General features: G+C 35.7%; 1 protein-coding gene across 1 annotated transcript in view; it reads left to right on the top strand.

Annotated features, from left to right (window-relative positions):
• Positions 1–15,957, top strand: part of PRKCI (protein kinase C iota) — a 61,545-nt gene that overhangs the window by 11,157 nt on the left and 34,431 nt on the right. Inside the window, exons 2-4 of the mRNA XM_069472938.1 lie at positions 1,533–1,654; positions 12,260–12,349; positions 14,380–14,430. Of these exons, the coding sequence (XP_069329039.1) occupies positions 1,533–1,654; positions 12,260–12,349; positions 14,380–14,430 (263 nt within the window). The remainder of the gene's footprint in view (positions 1–1,532; positions 1,655–12,259; positions 12,350–14,379; positions 14,431–15,957) is intronic.

Raw genomic sequence — 15,957 nt, 5'->3', positions numbered from 1 at the left:
TTAATTTTAGGTTCGTGTGGACTTTGATAAGGAGGTCATATTTTGATGATATCTGATGATAATTAATTTTTTTCCCTTGCATTCAAAAGATATAACTTCATACTTGTTCTTTGCCAGGGAAATTCTATAGGAACTTTTCCTTCTCTTCTAATTTCATTCCAAAATACATTCTCCCTACCCTTATGCCCACATACTAGTAACCTTGAGGATGTTTTGAAAGATTGCTTTAAGGCAAGCAGGTTCTCTTTCAATGTCATTAGAAGAAGGAACTATTTTCTATTTTTATTTTCTTTTTTAAAAATAAAATTTTAAAATGTAACAATACTTTTATTTGTAAAATTTATGTTAAATTTGTTTTATATTTTATTTAATTATAAAATAAACGTTATAATAAAATACTTTTACATGGTAGAAAAATTAATAATCCCTACCATTCCGAAGACTCTGCATAATACATTTTCCTTCCACCTGTAGTTTCTCCCCAATCCCCAGTTCTACCACCCAGAGTTAACCACTTTTAAAATTCTGTTTTGTTTATTGTATCTGTTGATCAATATGAAAGATAGGGAATTTAGCACTTCTACATTGTATTGTCTCCTGACTATTTCAGTTTTTCTTGTGGTTACGTTTATGACTTAAATAATATACTTTTCCCTACTTTTATTTTTTTATTTTCTATTTTAAAAAACTATATAACATAAAATTTATCTTAACCATCTTTAAATGGACAGTTCAGTAGTGTTAACTAATATATTCACATTGTTGTGCAACCAATCTCCAGAACTTTCTCATCTTATAAAACTGAAACTATATATTTATTGGACAGCTACTCTCCATTTCTTTCTCCGCACCCCAGGTCCCTGGCAACCGCCATTCTACTTTCTGTTTCTACGAATTTGACTACTCTAGATATCTCAAATCAGTAGACTCAGACAGTCACTTCTAAACCACTTTAAATACCAATTTTCAAAACTATAATTCCTTTGGAGAAAGGTAAAAATGAGTGTGAAAGACCTAGAAATCATGCCATACAAAGTATGATTAATAGACTCATGGGTGGTTAATCTGTGGAAGTCAGGACCAAGGGAGGTGACTTGACCCAAGGACCATCTTTTGGATGAAGGTAGATTTTGGGGGGAGGGGAGATCTGGAAATAGCAAAGGGGACGGGTTTCAGTTAAATATAAGGTAGAAGCTTTTCAATAATAAAGTGGAATGCCTGCCAAAGGAGTAAGCTTCTGGGAATTAACATTAATGTAAAAGTGGGATTATCGTCTGTTAGAGCAGTTAGGATGGGCTTCCTGAGTGAAGGGAGATAGAATTGAGGTTTCTCACAAATCTGATATTTTTATTTTTAAGTCATTTAATATTGATATTTTAATTTTTACTTTAGAAAAACAGTTTACTGGAAGCAATATATGGAAATGTACACATAACATAGCTGAAGTCCATCAAATTTTCAGGCATTCAATAATATGTAGAGCATGATTATTTTTAATTATTTTCAAACTTAAAACTCCTTTTGTTTTTCAGGGATATCATGATAACACATTTTGAACCTTCCATCTCCTTTGAGGGCCTTTGCAATGAGGTTCGAGACATGTGTTCTTTTGACAATGAACAGCTTTTTACCATGAAATGGATAGATGAGGAAGGTGAGTGGTAGGAGAAGTCTGCCTGTGTAAGCATTTGATTTAAAATCTTATTGTCATTTGTTTTAAAAAGATAATAAGAGTCCTAATAAATTTAAGGGAGAAAGATATATTAGAAATTTGATGCCATTAGTTTTTCTTTAAGTATTTAAATTAAAAAGAATACTGAAGAGTACAATCTTTGTTTTACTGTTTTTACCCCAAAATGAAGTGAAATTAACTTGACTTATTTTCAGCAATAAGGTAAGCATCTCATCAAATAGTGACATTTTACTTTAATTTGGAATATGCATTGCCTTATATTTTAAGAAACTACCTATTTTTTAACTGAATATTGCCATAAAGAAAATGTTATGGAATGAAAGTGGTTATGACAACCAATATTTCAAAGTGGTAGCAGAAACTTGATACCTTGGTGACTTGTACTCAAAAACATTTATTAAATATCTGTGTGCTGAGGATAGATATTTCCTGTCCTCACACTCATAGTCTGATAGGGAGATGGACATGTGTATAACAAATGTGATAAATTCTGGAACATAAACGAACAGGGACCAGCATCCACATCTGCCTGAAACATCTGTAATATTTGAACTAAACCTATAACAAAGAGTAAAAGGTTTTGACATGGAAGAGGTGAGTAAAAAACCATATAGGCTGAAGAATAAGGTATAAAGAAAGGCATAGAGATATGAAGAACATGATGGATGGGGAAGAACAGTAACTCACTATATCTCAAGTGTGGGGAGTGGTGAACTTGGGCTAGATCTTGGATACTCAAAGTGTGGTCTGTTGAACTGAGTAGAAATGGGGACTCTCAGGCCTCATCACAGACTACTGAATCAGAGTCTACATTTTTATAGGATCCACAGGTAAGTTGTATGAATATTAAAGTTTGAGAAGCATGGAACTATATCCCCAAAAGCTTTGCAAACCACATCAGACTTTATTTTACATGATGGACTACTGTTGAAGTGTAGTTAAAAGGTACCTTAAATATACTACTTTTGTATAATGGTTTTCTGTTAATTGTAATTCAAATAGAATTTCTGGGTCTTTTTTTTTTTTTTTTTTAGACAGGGTCTTGGTCTTATTGCCCAAGGTGGAGTATAGCAGCAAGATTATAGCTCACTGTATCCTCAAACTGCTGGGCTCAATCCTCCTGCCTCAGCCTCCTGAGTAGCTAGGACTAGAGGCGAGTGCCTGGCTAAATTTTCTTTTTTTTTTTCTTAGAGTTGGGGTCTTGCTATGTTGCCTAGGCTGGTATTGAACTCCTGGCCTCAAGTGATCCTCCCTCCTTGGCCTCCTGAAGTGCTGGGATTACAGGTGTGGCCACTGTACCTGGCCTAGAATTTCATTTTAAGGAATGTTATTATAATATTGAGCTCAATATTTGAGGCCATTTCTATGTTCCCTGATATAAAGAGCTCTGGAAAGACATCCCAACTCCAAGCTATAAGTAAATTCAAATGCATTTTCATTTTTTAAAAGTTTTGAAAAGTTTCTCTAAGGTAATCCATGTTCACTGTTTGAGGAAAAAAAGTAGTACAGAAATTTATGAAATTTACTATACTTGATCTTAGCCAAAAGGCCGAGAAGCAACAATGAAATTTATAAAGAAGTCTCTTGATTACCCTTTCTTTTCTCTCCTTTCCTCCCACACCAATCCCAGTTGAAAGAACCACTGGTAATAGTTTAGTATATATTCTTCTAGATATTTTTTATGCATCTGCAAACGTGTGTTTCTCTAAATTATTTATTAGCATACTTTTATTAACAAATTATATACAAATTGTTATGCAGTATGTTTCTTTATAATGTTTGTTGGACATTTTTTCATTTCAGTATGCATCAATTTGTATCATTACCTTTTTTTTAGCACTACATACTATTGCATATTGTAGATATTTCATGATTTAATTCCTTATTGATGGAAATTTATACTGTTTCCAGTTTTTCACTACCATAAACAGTATATAATTAACTTTTTTTTCTTTTTTCTTTTTTGAGACAGGGTCTTGCTCTGTCACCCTGGGTAGAGTATAGTGTTGACATCATAATAATAGCTCATTGCTGGCCAGGCACAATGGCTCACACCTCTGATCTTAGGACTCCGGGAGTTTGCGGCAGGAGGATCGCTCGAGGTCAGGAGTTCAAGACCAGCCTGAGCAAGAGCGAGACCCTGTCTCTACTAAAAAATAGAAAGAAATTATCTGGACAACTAAAAATATATAGAAAAAAGTAGCCAGGCATGGTTGGCGCATGCCTGTAGTCCCAGCTACTTGGGAGGCTGAGGCAGAAGGATTGCTTAAGCCCAGGAGTTTGAGGTTGCCGTGAGCTAGGCTGATGCCATGGCACTCTAGCCTGGGCAACAGAGCAAGACTCTTTGTCTCCAAAAGAATAATAGCTCATTGCAAAATCAAACTTCTAGGTTCAAGCGATCTTCCTGCCTCAGCCTCCCGAGTAGCTGGGACTATAGGTGCACGTCACCATGCCTGGCTAATTTTTTCTATTTTTTTTGTAGAGATGGGGTCTCGCTCTTGCTCAGGCTGGTCTTGAACTCCTGAGCTCAAGCCATCCTCCCGCCTCAGCCTCCCAGAGTGTAGGATTACAGATGTGAGCCACGTCGCCCAACCTCTATAATGAACATTTCTGAGGGTAATTTTGGGTAGTGGTACAGGACTCTCTGTGTAGCACATCTGCAGAACATGTACCTTGTGAGAGTTGGTCATCAAAAAAGTTAAACCAAGGCTGGGCAAGTGGCTCACACTTGTAATCCCAGCATATTGGGAGGTCGAGGTGGGAGGATCACTTGAGGCCAGGAGTTCCAGACCAGCCTGGGCAACATAGTGAGATCCTGTCTCTACCCCCACAAAAAAAATTAACCAGGGGTGGTGGTCCTAGCTGTAGTCCTAGCTACTATAGTCCTACATATTATAATCCCAGCACAGGAGGCTGAGGCAGGAGGATCGCTTGAGCCCAGTAGTTGGATGCTGCAGTGAGCTATGATCGTGTCACTGCATGCCCAGCCTGGGTGACAGAGTGAAACCCTGTTGCTAAAAAAATAAAAAATAAAATTTAAAAAGTTAAACCAAATGGTAAGTATGTGAGGTAATGCATATGTTAATTAGCTTGACTTAGCTGTTCCATAATGTATGTATATATCAAAACATCATGTTGTATACCATAAATATATACAATTTTTATTGGTCAATTAAAAAAATAATTGAAGCCGGGTGGCTCATGCCTGTAATCCTAGCACTCTGGGAGGCCAAGGCAGGAGGATCGCTCGAGGTCAGGAGTTTGAGACCAGCCTGAGCAAGAGCAAGACCCCCTCTCTACTAAAAAATAGAAAGAAATTAGCTGGACAACTAAAAATATATACAAAAAATTAGCCGGGCATGGTGGTGCATGCCTGTAGTCCCAGCTACTCGGGAGGCTGAGGCAGGAGGATCGCTTGAGCCCAGGAGTTTGAGGTTGCTGTGAGCTAGGCTGACGCTATGGCACTCTAGCCCGGGCAACAGAGCAAGACTCTGTCTCCAAAAAAAAAAAAAAAAAAATTATTTAGGGTGGGCACAGTGGCTCATGCCTGTAATCCTAGCACTTTGGGAGGCCAAGGCAGGAGGTTTGCTTGAGGGCAGAAATTCATGACCAGCCTGAGCAGCATAGTGAGTCCCCATCTCTACAAAAAAATTAAAAAACTAGCCAGGTGTGGTGACATGCACCTGGAGTCCCAGCTACTTAGGAGGCCGAGGTGGAAGGATCACTTGAGCCTAAGAGTTCAAGGTCATAGTGAGCTATTATTGGGCCACTGCACTCCATCCTGGGTGACAGAGCAAAACCTGTCTCTTGGAAAAAGTAATAATAATTAAAAAAAAACCCAGTTTATCGCACAACTGCATTGAATGAGAAGATCCTTTCACTCTTGCCCTCACCAATCTCAGATATTATGAGTCATTAACATTTTTGCAAATCTAATAAATGAACACTAGTTTGGTATTTTAAATTTTGCATCATATAGGAGGAAGATTGAGTATCTTCATCTATTCAACCACTTTTGACCTACTGGATCACAAGGTTATTTTAAATATGGTTAATTATAAATGTCATGGATAGCTCACACTATGTCTTCAGCCTGAAAATGAGACCATATAATGTAGTACAGTGTATAGCATATGCTTAGCATGCAGTAAAATACTTCTTATAACCCAGTGTTATTCCCATTTTAATCCTGTCCTGATCATTTCATACCATTTATTTGCCATTTATACTTTTTTTCAGTCAAAAACTTTCAAACTATAGCACACATAGGAATCATTGGATAATGCTTTTTATTAAAAGAACTTGGTTTAGAGATAATCCATTAAAAATTTTATAGTACCTTTGTACTTTGTATTGTCTTTGCCTGGAAAGTTTTGTTCCCAGATTGTCAGATAACCATCTCCTGTCATTCAACTCTTAACTCAATGTCATATCCTCCAAGGAGCCTTCTTACCCCCATTTACTTTGTAACTTCTTACCTTATTTTTTGTCTTGTTTTCTGGTGGTGATTTTTTTTTTTGTTGTGTGGTAGAATGTATGCTCCGTGAGAGCAGAGATTTTGTCTGTTTCGTTGACGTTGGAGCTCAAGTGCCTAGAGCAGTGCTTAATAATAATATGTTCAAAAATATTTGTGAATTGTACAAAAGGCTAGTACCAAACCTTTCCATGGTTTAGTTTTACTTCAGTTATTGGAGATTTTAGCACTGGGAGTTGCTGTTGTCTGGTTTTTTTTCCTTAAAGTAATAGCATATTTTAATTAATAGATTCATGTAGTAAACTAATTTTTGATGAAATAGTTTTATCCTCCTACAGTGCAATTCATAGTTCTTTCTCCCTAAATAGGTATTAAGTGTTCTAATTTTCTGGGAAAAACTATAAAACTGTAGCCTTTGCCTCGTTCAAGTAAAATGTTAAATTTTTCATTAAGGTCTGTTGATTCCCATGTGATCCTTCTTACCTTGCTTAATTCTGATACCAGTCTTTTCTTAATTTTAGTTACATGGAGGCAATAGTGATTATTTTTAAGTTACTTTCAATTATTTTTCAGTTGTAACTTTGTCATCTTTGTTTTCAGTCATGTAGGCATTGGGGTATGCTAATCTGGAGAAAAAAAATTTCTCTAGGATCAAAGACAGGACTATAATTTGATTTCCTTGGCATATGAGAAACGCTGTTCTAGAAAACAGACATTTAATTGTGGGATTTTATGCTCAAGCAAATAAAGATCATAAGCTTATTTCTCTTTAAACAGACTTAAGACAACTGCCCTTTTTCCTTATGCTCAGAACCAGTCTTACTGATTTGCTTTGATGTGGAAAAACTGGTTTACTTAATCTAACTAAACATTTTAGAATGAATAGTAGTTTTGTAACCATTATGTCCCCTCCCCCTTCCCATATACTCTTATGTAGTGAGAGAGTAGGGAATGACAAATGAGACTTTTTTTAAAAACAAATGTGATGTTTTAGTTCTTTTTCTGTTTGTTTCACTTTATTCTATTTATTATGTATTTATTTTGGGGGATAGGGTCTCACTCTGTTGCCCGGGCTAGAATGCCATGGTGTCAGCCTCGCTCACAGCAACCGCAAACTCCTGGGCTCAAGCAATCCTCTTGCCTCAGCCTCCCAAGTAGCTGGAACTACAGGTTCTTGTCAGAACACCTGGCTAATTTTTTCTATTTTTAGTAGAGATGGGGTCTTGCTCTTGCTCATGCTGGTCTCGAACTCCTGAGCTCAAGTGATCCTCCTGCCTCGGCCTCTCAGAGTGCTGGGATTACAGGTGTGAGCCACCGTGCCCAGCCTGTGGCAATTTTTAATCCACCACAGAAAAGCTTTCTGGGAAGATACCATGAACAAAGTTAGGGAAGCACAAAAGTTTAGATTATGGCTGAGAAATTCAATGTGGTCAAAGTGTACAGTAACTTTTGTGGGTACTTGGAAAAATGCCCGGAAAGTAAACTGTTGCCATTTAAAAAAAATGTTTAATTTTGAATATGTTATATGTATAAAATAAAATTAAGATATTACAAAAGAGGGTAGTGAAAAGTCTAAATCTTCCTCCCTTTCTTCCTTGTCTCAAAGGCAGCCATTCTTATCAATTTACTTTGTAATATTCCAGATACATTCTGTGCATATATAAGCACTGTGCCATGTATATTTTGTTTCCCCTCTAGACAGTAGACCATAAATGCTGTTCTGTACTTTGATTTTTTTTAACTGAGCAGTATAACTTGAAGGTATTTCATATGAATACATATAGAACTGCAATGTTCTTTAAAGCCTGAATAAACGAATTAGGCAGGTGTGGTGATGTGTGCCTGTAGTACCAGCTACTCTGGAGGCTGAGGCGGGAGTATCACTTGAGCCCAGGAGTTCAAAGTTACAGTGAGCTATGATCCTGCCACTGTACTTCAGGCCAGGTGACAGAGTGAGACCCTGTCTCACAAAAATAATAAGAAAAATAAAATAAAAAATAAATCCTGCATAAACTATTAATAGACATTTAGTTTATTTACAACCTTTTACAATTATAAATAGTGCTATCATGGATTTCCTTATACAAGAGTCATTGTCGACATATGCAAGTATATCTGAGGGTAAGTAAATACTTGTAAAGTAAAATTGCTGGCTCAAAAGGTAATGCATTTTTAAAACTTATTTTTATTTTTCAAATTGTGAATATATATGTTCCATTTTAACCATTGGTAAGTGTACAATTCAGTGGCATTAAATATGCCCACATTATTGTGCAGCCACACCACCGTCCATCTCCACAGCATTTTCATCTTCTCAAACTGAAGCTCTGTACCTGTTAAACAGTGACTTTCCACCCCTCTTCCCTGGCCCCTGGCAACTACCATTCTACTTTTTGTCTCTATGAATCTGACTACTCAGTATTTGTCCTTTTGTGACTGGTATATTTCACTTAGCATAATGTCCTCCAGGTTCATTCATACTGTAGCATGTGTCAGAATTTCCTTCCTTTTTAAGACTGAATAATATTGCTTTGTATGTATATACCACTATTTTGTTTATTCATTTGTCAATAAACACTTGAATTTTGACTGCTGTGAATAAAGCTGCTATGACCAAGAGTGTGCAAATACCTGTTCCAATCCCTGCTTCAGTTCTTTAGATATATACCTAGAGATAGAATCACTGGATCATATGGTAATTCTGTTTGATTTTTTTGAGGAACTGCCATATCTTTTTCTACAGTGGCTGTACCATTTTATATTGCCTCTATCAGTGTACACGGGTTTCAGTGTTTCATCAACACTTGTTTTTTGTTTTGTTTTGTTTTGTTTTTTTGAAACAGAGTCTTGCTCTGTTGCCCGGGCTAGAGCGCCACGGCGTCAGCCTAGCTCACAGCAACCTCAAACTCCCAGGCTCAATCCTTCTGCCTCAGCCTCCCAAGTAACTGGGACTACAGACATGTGCCACCATGCCTGGCTAATTTTTTCTATATATATTTTTAGTTGTCCAGCTAATTTCTTTGTATTTTTTTTAGTAGAGACAGGGTCTCGCTCTTGCTCAGGCTGGTCTCGAACTCCTGACCTCGAGTGGTCCTCCCACCTCGGCCTCCCGGAGTGTTAGGATTACAGGCATGAGCCAGGCCCATCAACACTTGTTATTTTCTGTTTTTTTCCAATAATAGCCATCCTAATAGATGTGAAGTGGTATCTTGTGGTTCTGATTTGCTTTTTCCTAATGATTAATGATGTTGAGCCTTGTGCTTATCGGCCTATTATACATCTTCTTTAGGGAAATGTCCTTTACCCATTCTAAAAATTAGGGTTTTATTTATTTATTTATTTTTTGGTCATTGAGTTATAAGAGTTTTTTCTTTTTTACATGTTCTGAGCATTACTCCTTTATCAGATATATTTTGCAAATATTTCCTGACATTCTGCACGTTGTCTTCTAACTGTTGATAGTAGTTTAATCTATTTGATGTAGTCCAATATATCTATTTTTTTTTTTTGCTATGCTTTTACTATGCATATCCAAAAAGCCATTGCCAAATCCAATGTCACGAAGCATTTCCCCTATGTTTTCTTCTAAGAGTGTAGTAGTATTAGTTCTTACATCTAGATCTTTGATCCATTTTGAGTTAATTTTCATTTATGGTGTAAGATAAAGGTCCGACTTCATTTTTTACATATGGATATGTCTGGATATTTTACAGAATTACAGAATAACATGTAGTTTTAATAGATAATGGTATTTTGATTATATTAAGAAATTTTTAGAGTAACCAGGATTTGCTCAAAGGGCTACAGTGGTAAAGAGTAAGTGGGTGGGTATACAGGGGAAACAGGATTTTGTAATATGTTTGAATATTTCCAGAATTAAAAGTTAGAGTTGGTAAACCTGGAAAATGGTATTTTTAGAAACCTAGACACAGAGTTTCTATGAATAGTGAGAGGGCTATTTTGTCAGGTGCTGTAGAGAGTTTAACTAGAACAAAGACTGTAAAGATGCTATTTTCATGACTTCTGCTACAGCAGTTTTACTGGAATGTTTGGATTAAAACCTGCTAGCAGAATTTTGAAAAATGCATGAAAGATAAGAGCATGGAGAAAGCAGGATGTAATCACTCTTAATGTTTAGTGAAGTTGTTTCATTATAAAAGATTATAAACTTATGATTAAAAAATACTAAAGAAAAGTATAAAATGAAAAACCAAGGACCCTGCTCCTTTTCCTTCCCCTTCCTCTCACCCATCCCCTCCAGTTTCATTCTATAGTTTGTTTACTCCAAGTATGGCTGCTGAATGAATAGACTGGCAAATTGAGAGTGAGAGAGATCTTTGAGAGGGAGGCTCATACATGCCTTTGCCTGAGAAGAGATAATGGAAGGAAAGAAAAAATGGAAATGGAACTGAGGAGCCCAGAGAAAATAAAAGGAAATAAGGTTTCAGTGGTCAAGTTGGAGAAAAGAATAGAGGCACTTTTTTCTTCTAGTCAACAGGAAAAATGACTTCCTTTTTCACTCTCAAGTAGCAGCCTGAGTTCTCTGCTGATGACTGAGGTTTGGATAAGGGTGGTGGCATCCACTGTGTAGTAACCACAGGAATGAGGAAAAGAATGGCAGCATGAAGGACCCAGCTCAGGCCCCAGCTGTGCTCGAAATGGTTTCTTCATTGAGGAATGCCATTGTCCAGGATGTGCCACCTTATTAATTGCCAAGGATGACTCAGCTCTTTGGCTAGCTGGACAAGGAAGGTGTTTCTTCCTTCCCCTCTCTGCGTACCTTCAGTAAAACTATGCATTTATATTTAAAAGCAACTCACGTGGGACTGTTCTTCAGTCCTGTGTACTTTGGTAGCTTTTACTTTCTGTGACTCCTTTGTTCAGGCTCTCTCATGTGAAGAAAAAGAAAAATTGACAAAACGATTACATGGAGACCTCTAACCAACCATGTTGTGGCAATGGAACTGTTAATACTTTTACTTCCTCTTTTAAAGAAACAGGTAACAGAAAGCTTGCTCCTAACTATACCCATTAGTTATGTAGCAGTGACAGTTTCAAATGTGGTCATGATAGATTCTGTTTGCTAGATTTTGAATATATACAATGTTGAGAACAAAATGGTTATATATATATATGTATATATATATATATATATTTTTTTTAATTTGGTGTCTGTTGACCTCATGTAATATTTTGTACTGTTCAAAAAAAAACTTTAGACAAATTTAACAGTTTAATTGAGCAAAGAATGATTAGCAAATCAAGCAGCTGTCCTATCCCCCAACCAGGATAGGTTCATAGCGACCCTTGAGCTGCAGCTACAGCGTGGTCAGAAAGGAATTATGGAGAGAAAATGCAAGTGAGGTACAGAAACAGCTGGATTGGTTACAGTTTGGCATTTGCCTTATTTGAGCACTATTTGAAAAGTTGCCTGCCTGTGAGTGGTTGAAGTATGGCTGTTGTGATTATCTGAGACTTGACTACTTGTTATAAGAGTAGGTTACAGTTTACTATGTAGGGAGAAACCTACAGGCAGAACTTAAAATATGTAAGGAGATAGCTTTAGGATATACTTATTTTACCTGTACAAATAAAAATGGGGGTCGGGTGTGGTGGCTCCGTACTCTGGCTCAGTATTTTAGGAGGTCACAGCAGGAGGATCGCTTGAGGGCAGGAGTGCCAAACCAGCCAGGGCGACATAGGGAGACCCTTTCTCTACAAAAAAATTTAAAAGTTAATCAGACATGGTGGTGCACGCCTATAGTCCTAGCTACTCTGGAGGCTGAGGCAGCAAGATCACTTTAGCCTGGAAGTTTGAGGCGGCCGTTAGCTATGATTGTGCCATTGCACTCTAGCCTGGGCAACATTATGAGAGCCTGTCTTTGAAGAAGAAAAAAAAAAGAAAGAAAGAAAATCATACCACCTACTTCAGAGAATAGAATTATCTAAATAACTAAAGATTTGTCCTTGTCAAATATTTCTCTGTTTATATATGTAATTGGTTTTCATCGAGATATTATATTCTGGAATATAATAGTAATTGTCACATTTAGAGATTTTAAAAAGTGAGCTTTACTTTTTGTATTTTTTAGGGGACCCATGTACGGTATCATCTCAGTTGGAGTTAGAAGAAGCCTTTAGGCTTTATGAGCTAAACAAGGATTCTGAACTCTTGATTCATGGTAAGGGAGTAGTCATTATTATATAATTATAGCTTCTAGAGCTATAATTTTTTTTGAAATAACTCTTTATTCTTGACCATTTTAAAACATAATTCTGATGGTTTTTTTTTTTAATCTCTACGCCTCATCCCTACGTAATTGTTCTTTTTCATAGTTTCTCAGATGTTAGAGAAGGTAAAATCAATCTGCTTCTTATATTCTAGGGAAATTTGTTATCTCTGTATGCCTTCTTAGGTGTTAAAATGTGATCTCTCAGTGTTTCACAGCAAGTTTAGGACAAAATTTAAGAATTGAGAGCCTAATGAACCTAAGTTATCTCCTTACAATTTTGTAATGTATGCAAATAATGATCTCCAAAGGTAAGGGATCTTAAATATCCTTTCTTTTGTTTAAGGGTTAATAATGAAACTATTTACATTGTGCTTTACAAACACCTTTGAGATAACCTTTGAGATGTGGGTACTGGTATAGAAGTAAAAACATAAACTCAGTGATTGTATAACTGGTACATTGTAGACCTGGATTGTGAATCTTAGGAATTCTGATTCCAAATTTGTGTTCTTTTCATTCTACTGTGGTACCTCTCAATTTTTTTTCTATGTCATACAGAACCCCCTTAATATGCTACATTTAATTTAATATAGTGGCAATATTTCATGTAACATTTTTGGGAGCTATGGGAGACCAGACTTAGGAAATTCTTTAAAACACAAAACAAATATAATTCTTTCCTCAAGTATAATGAATTATTTCAATACCTTGTCATTCCTTTGTACTTTTCTTTACAGTGTATTTAAAAAAAAAAAAAAAAAAAAAAAACAACAAAAAAAAACAGTTGTTTCTTGATTTTTTTTCTACCTTTAGAATTTGACATAGTGACTCCCAAGGGATCCATAATCCAGTTTGTTGAGATCACAGTAGAGATCTTAGTGGAGTTGAGATCCTAGTAATCTATTTTTTTGTCATCTCTTTCTAGAATAAAATTACAGTGAATGTTTAATGAAATGATTGATCAATGACATTTAACAGTCAGTTTTAAGTTTTATTGCTCTTTTAAAAAAATTCAGAATATTAAGGGGATACAAATGTTTTTCTTACATGGATACCTTACTGTGCCTATTACCTGAAAAGTGTTCATTGTATAGATCGGTTAGGTTTTTAACTCCCCACCCCCATTTTATAGCTTTTTATACTATATCACAGATCTGTTTTCAGAAGTTAGCTTATATTTCAGCTTTTAAAAATACATGTTAGGAACTGAGCTTTCTGTCTTCTGTGCTCTTTATTAAACTGTGTATTTTATTTTATTTTTTTGTAGAGATGAAGTCTCACTGTGTTGCCCAGGCTGGTCTTGAACTGCTGGGTTCAAGCAGTCCTCCCAGGACTACAGACATGGCCACTGTGCCTGGCTAAACTGTGTCCTTTAGTACATCGTAGATTACAAATAGCTAACTAGATGTTCATAAATACACTGTTGCTTTATATCTTACCTCAATATAAAAATGATTTTAATTAGTATGTTTATCAAGTTATAATTCCTAATTTAAACTTATATTTTTAGATTTTTGGTACTGTTTCTGGTATTAATTTATTCCTAAGTTCAGTATACATCTTTTTAAAACTCTAATGTTTTATGTTTCCATGTTTATATACATTTTTATAATTTTAATTTTAATTCTTCATTGTAGCAAACTTGTCCTACTATAACAAGGATTTAAGGAAATAATAGTTAATGCTTTCTTTAAGGACCAAAAAAATTAATGATGTAACAGGGACTAGAATTAGTAATTTGAGTTTCTAATGCATTGTTTATAGATATGTTTGTTTTCAGAAAACCTTCTATATGGCCTTGGTAAAATGGATTCCTTCAACAAATAATATTGACCATATCTTGTCTCAAGTAAAGAGAGGGTCAGGTTGAAATCTGGGCCAATTTTTTTATATTTGAATTTTAAATGTAATTTTGAATTTCTGTGTAAGTAGTGTGTTTTAAATATGCTGTTAACTAATTTTATTTTATTTTCTTTCAGTGTTCCCTTGTGTGCCAGAACGTCCTGGAATGCCCTGTCCAGGAGAAGATAGTGAGTGTTTATATACTTCATACCTTTTAAGAGTTATGCAGCAGCACAAGTGAAAAGAAATCAGAAATAGAACTTACAATTCATTTGATTTCTTTTCCATTTTTCAATTTAATTTGGAATATATTAGCAACTACCTAAAGTCCACTTTTGCCAGATCAAATTCAGATAGTTCTTAGTTACAAGTTAGGTATTATCTGTTGCATATACAAAAGGAAAATTAAGTTAATTTTAAGTCTTCCTGGTTGTTAATTTTGGAAATTTTCAAACCTATGAAGAAGTTGAAATAACATTGAAAACAAGGATACCCATATATCCTTTGTCCAGATTTACCAATTGTTAACATTTTCCCTGTTTGCTTTATCTCTTCATCTGTGCATACATGTATACACGCACATATACACATAACAAATGTACTTATTATTTTTTTATTGTGCCATTTGAGAGTAACTGACATGACACTTCACCTCTGAATACTTCAGCATATGCCCTTAGGAATTGTTAAGGGGTTGCTTTTGAATGCCTAAGCCAGTGGTTATTATTAATGAGATGAACTGAAAGAGTCAAAGTATTTGTTCTGATGTAATATGCAAACTTATATTTATAAAGTTATTGCTTTTCATATATGGTATAATTTATTAATTGTGGATATTAGGCAACTCATTTTTATTTATGGTTTCTGCACATAGCCATGAATTTAGAAGGAATAGTGGTGTTTTGCTTTGAATTAAGTGAAATTGTTCTAAACTTTTAATTGTGTGACTCTTCATCTTCCTTAATGAAAAGGAAAAATTGAAGAACTGTGGGTATTTGTATATAATGGTAGCCATGTGCTACATAGGAAGATGGGGAAATACAAGGAATAGGCAGAACCCTAAAGCAATAGTGAAAAACACAAGTTTGGATTTAGCTACAAAAATTTCTCTGGGGTTCTGGTGGCAATGAATTGAAGCCAGGTAGGCAGCCTTCACAGACCTGTTCAAGCAGGTATCTTCTCTTTGTTCAGAGCCAGAATTTTGAAAGGCTTGCCATTGTAGCAGAGGTTCTTGGTTCCAGAGTCCCATCTCCAAATATATTATAGATCTATAGCATTCTTCCCAAATAAAATATAGTTTTCTAACTTTTCACTATGCTTCATGCTCATTTTCTCCCTTTGAACTTTACTGGTGGATATTTTGTTACCACCTTTCCCTCAGTAAAATATATATTACTAAACTAGGACATGCAGGAAAATTGATAACCACTAATGTGCTCTCTTGGCCCTTTTAATTCCTAGGCAACATTAAAATGTTTAAATTTAAGGTAAGTCAAGTTCTAGTTCATGAAAGTTTCTGAAATAGAATGTTCTTTTAGGTTAAAATGCTGGTAACAGAAACTTTCTGCTTTGGCTACTGCTAACAATATATAAGTAAAAGTAAATGCACATAGCTGGGTGTGGTCGTGCATGCCTGTAGTCCCAGCTACTCAGGAGGCTGAGGGAGGAGGATCGCTTGAACCCAGGAGTTAGAATCCAGCCTAGGCAACATAGCG

This window comes from Eulemur rufifrons, chromosome 7 (assembly GCF_041146395.1).
Source record: "Eulemur rufifrons isolate Redbay chromosome 7, OSU_ERuf_1, whole genome shotgun sequence".
In the NCBI taxonomy this organism is placed as follows: Eukaryota; Metazoa; Chordata; class Mammalia; order Primates; family Lemuridae; genus Eulemur; species Eulemur rufifrons.
The sequence above is the reverse complement of the archived record's forward strand: the minus strand, read 5'-3'. Positions and strand labels throughout refer to the sequence as shown.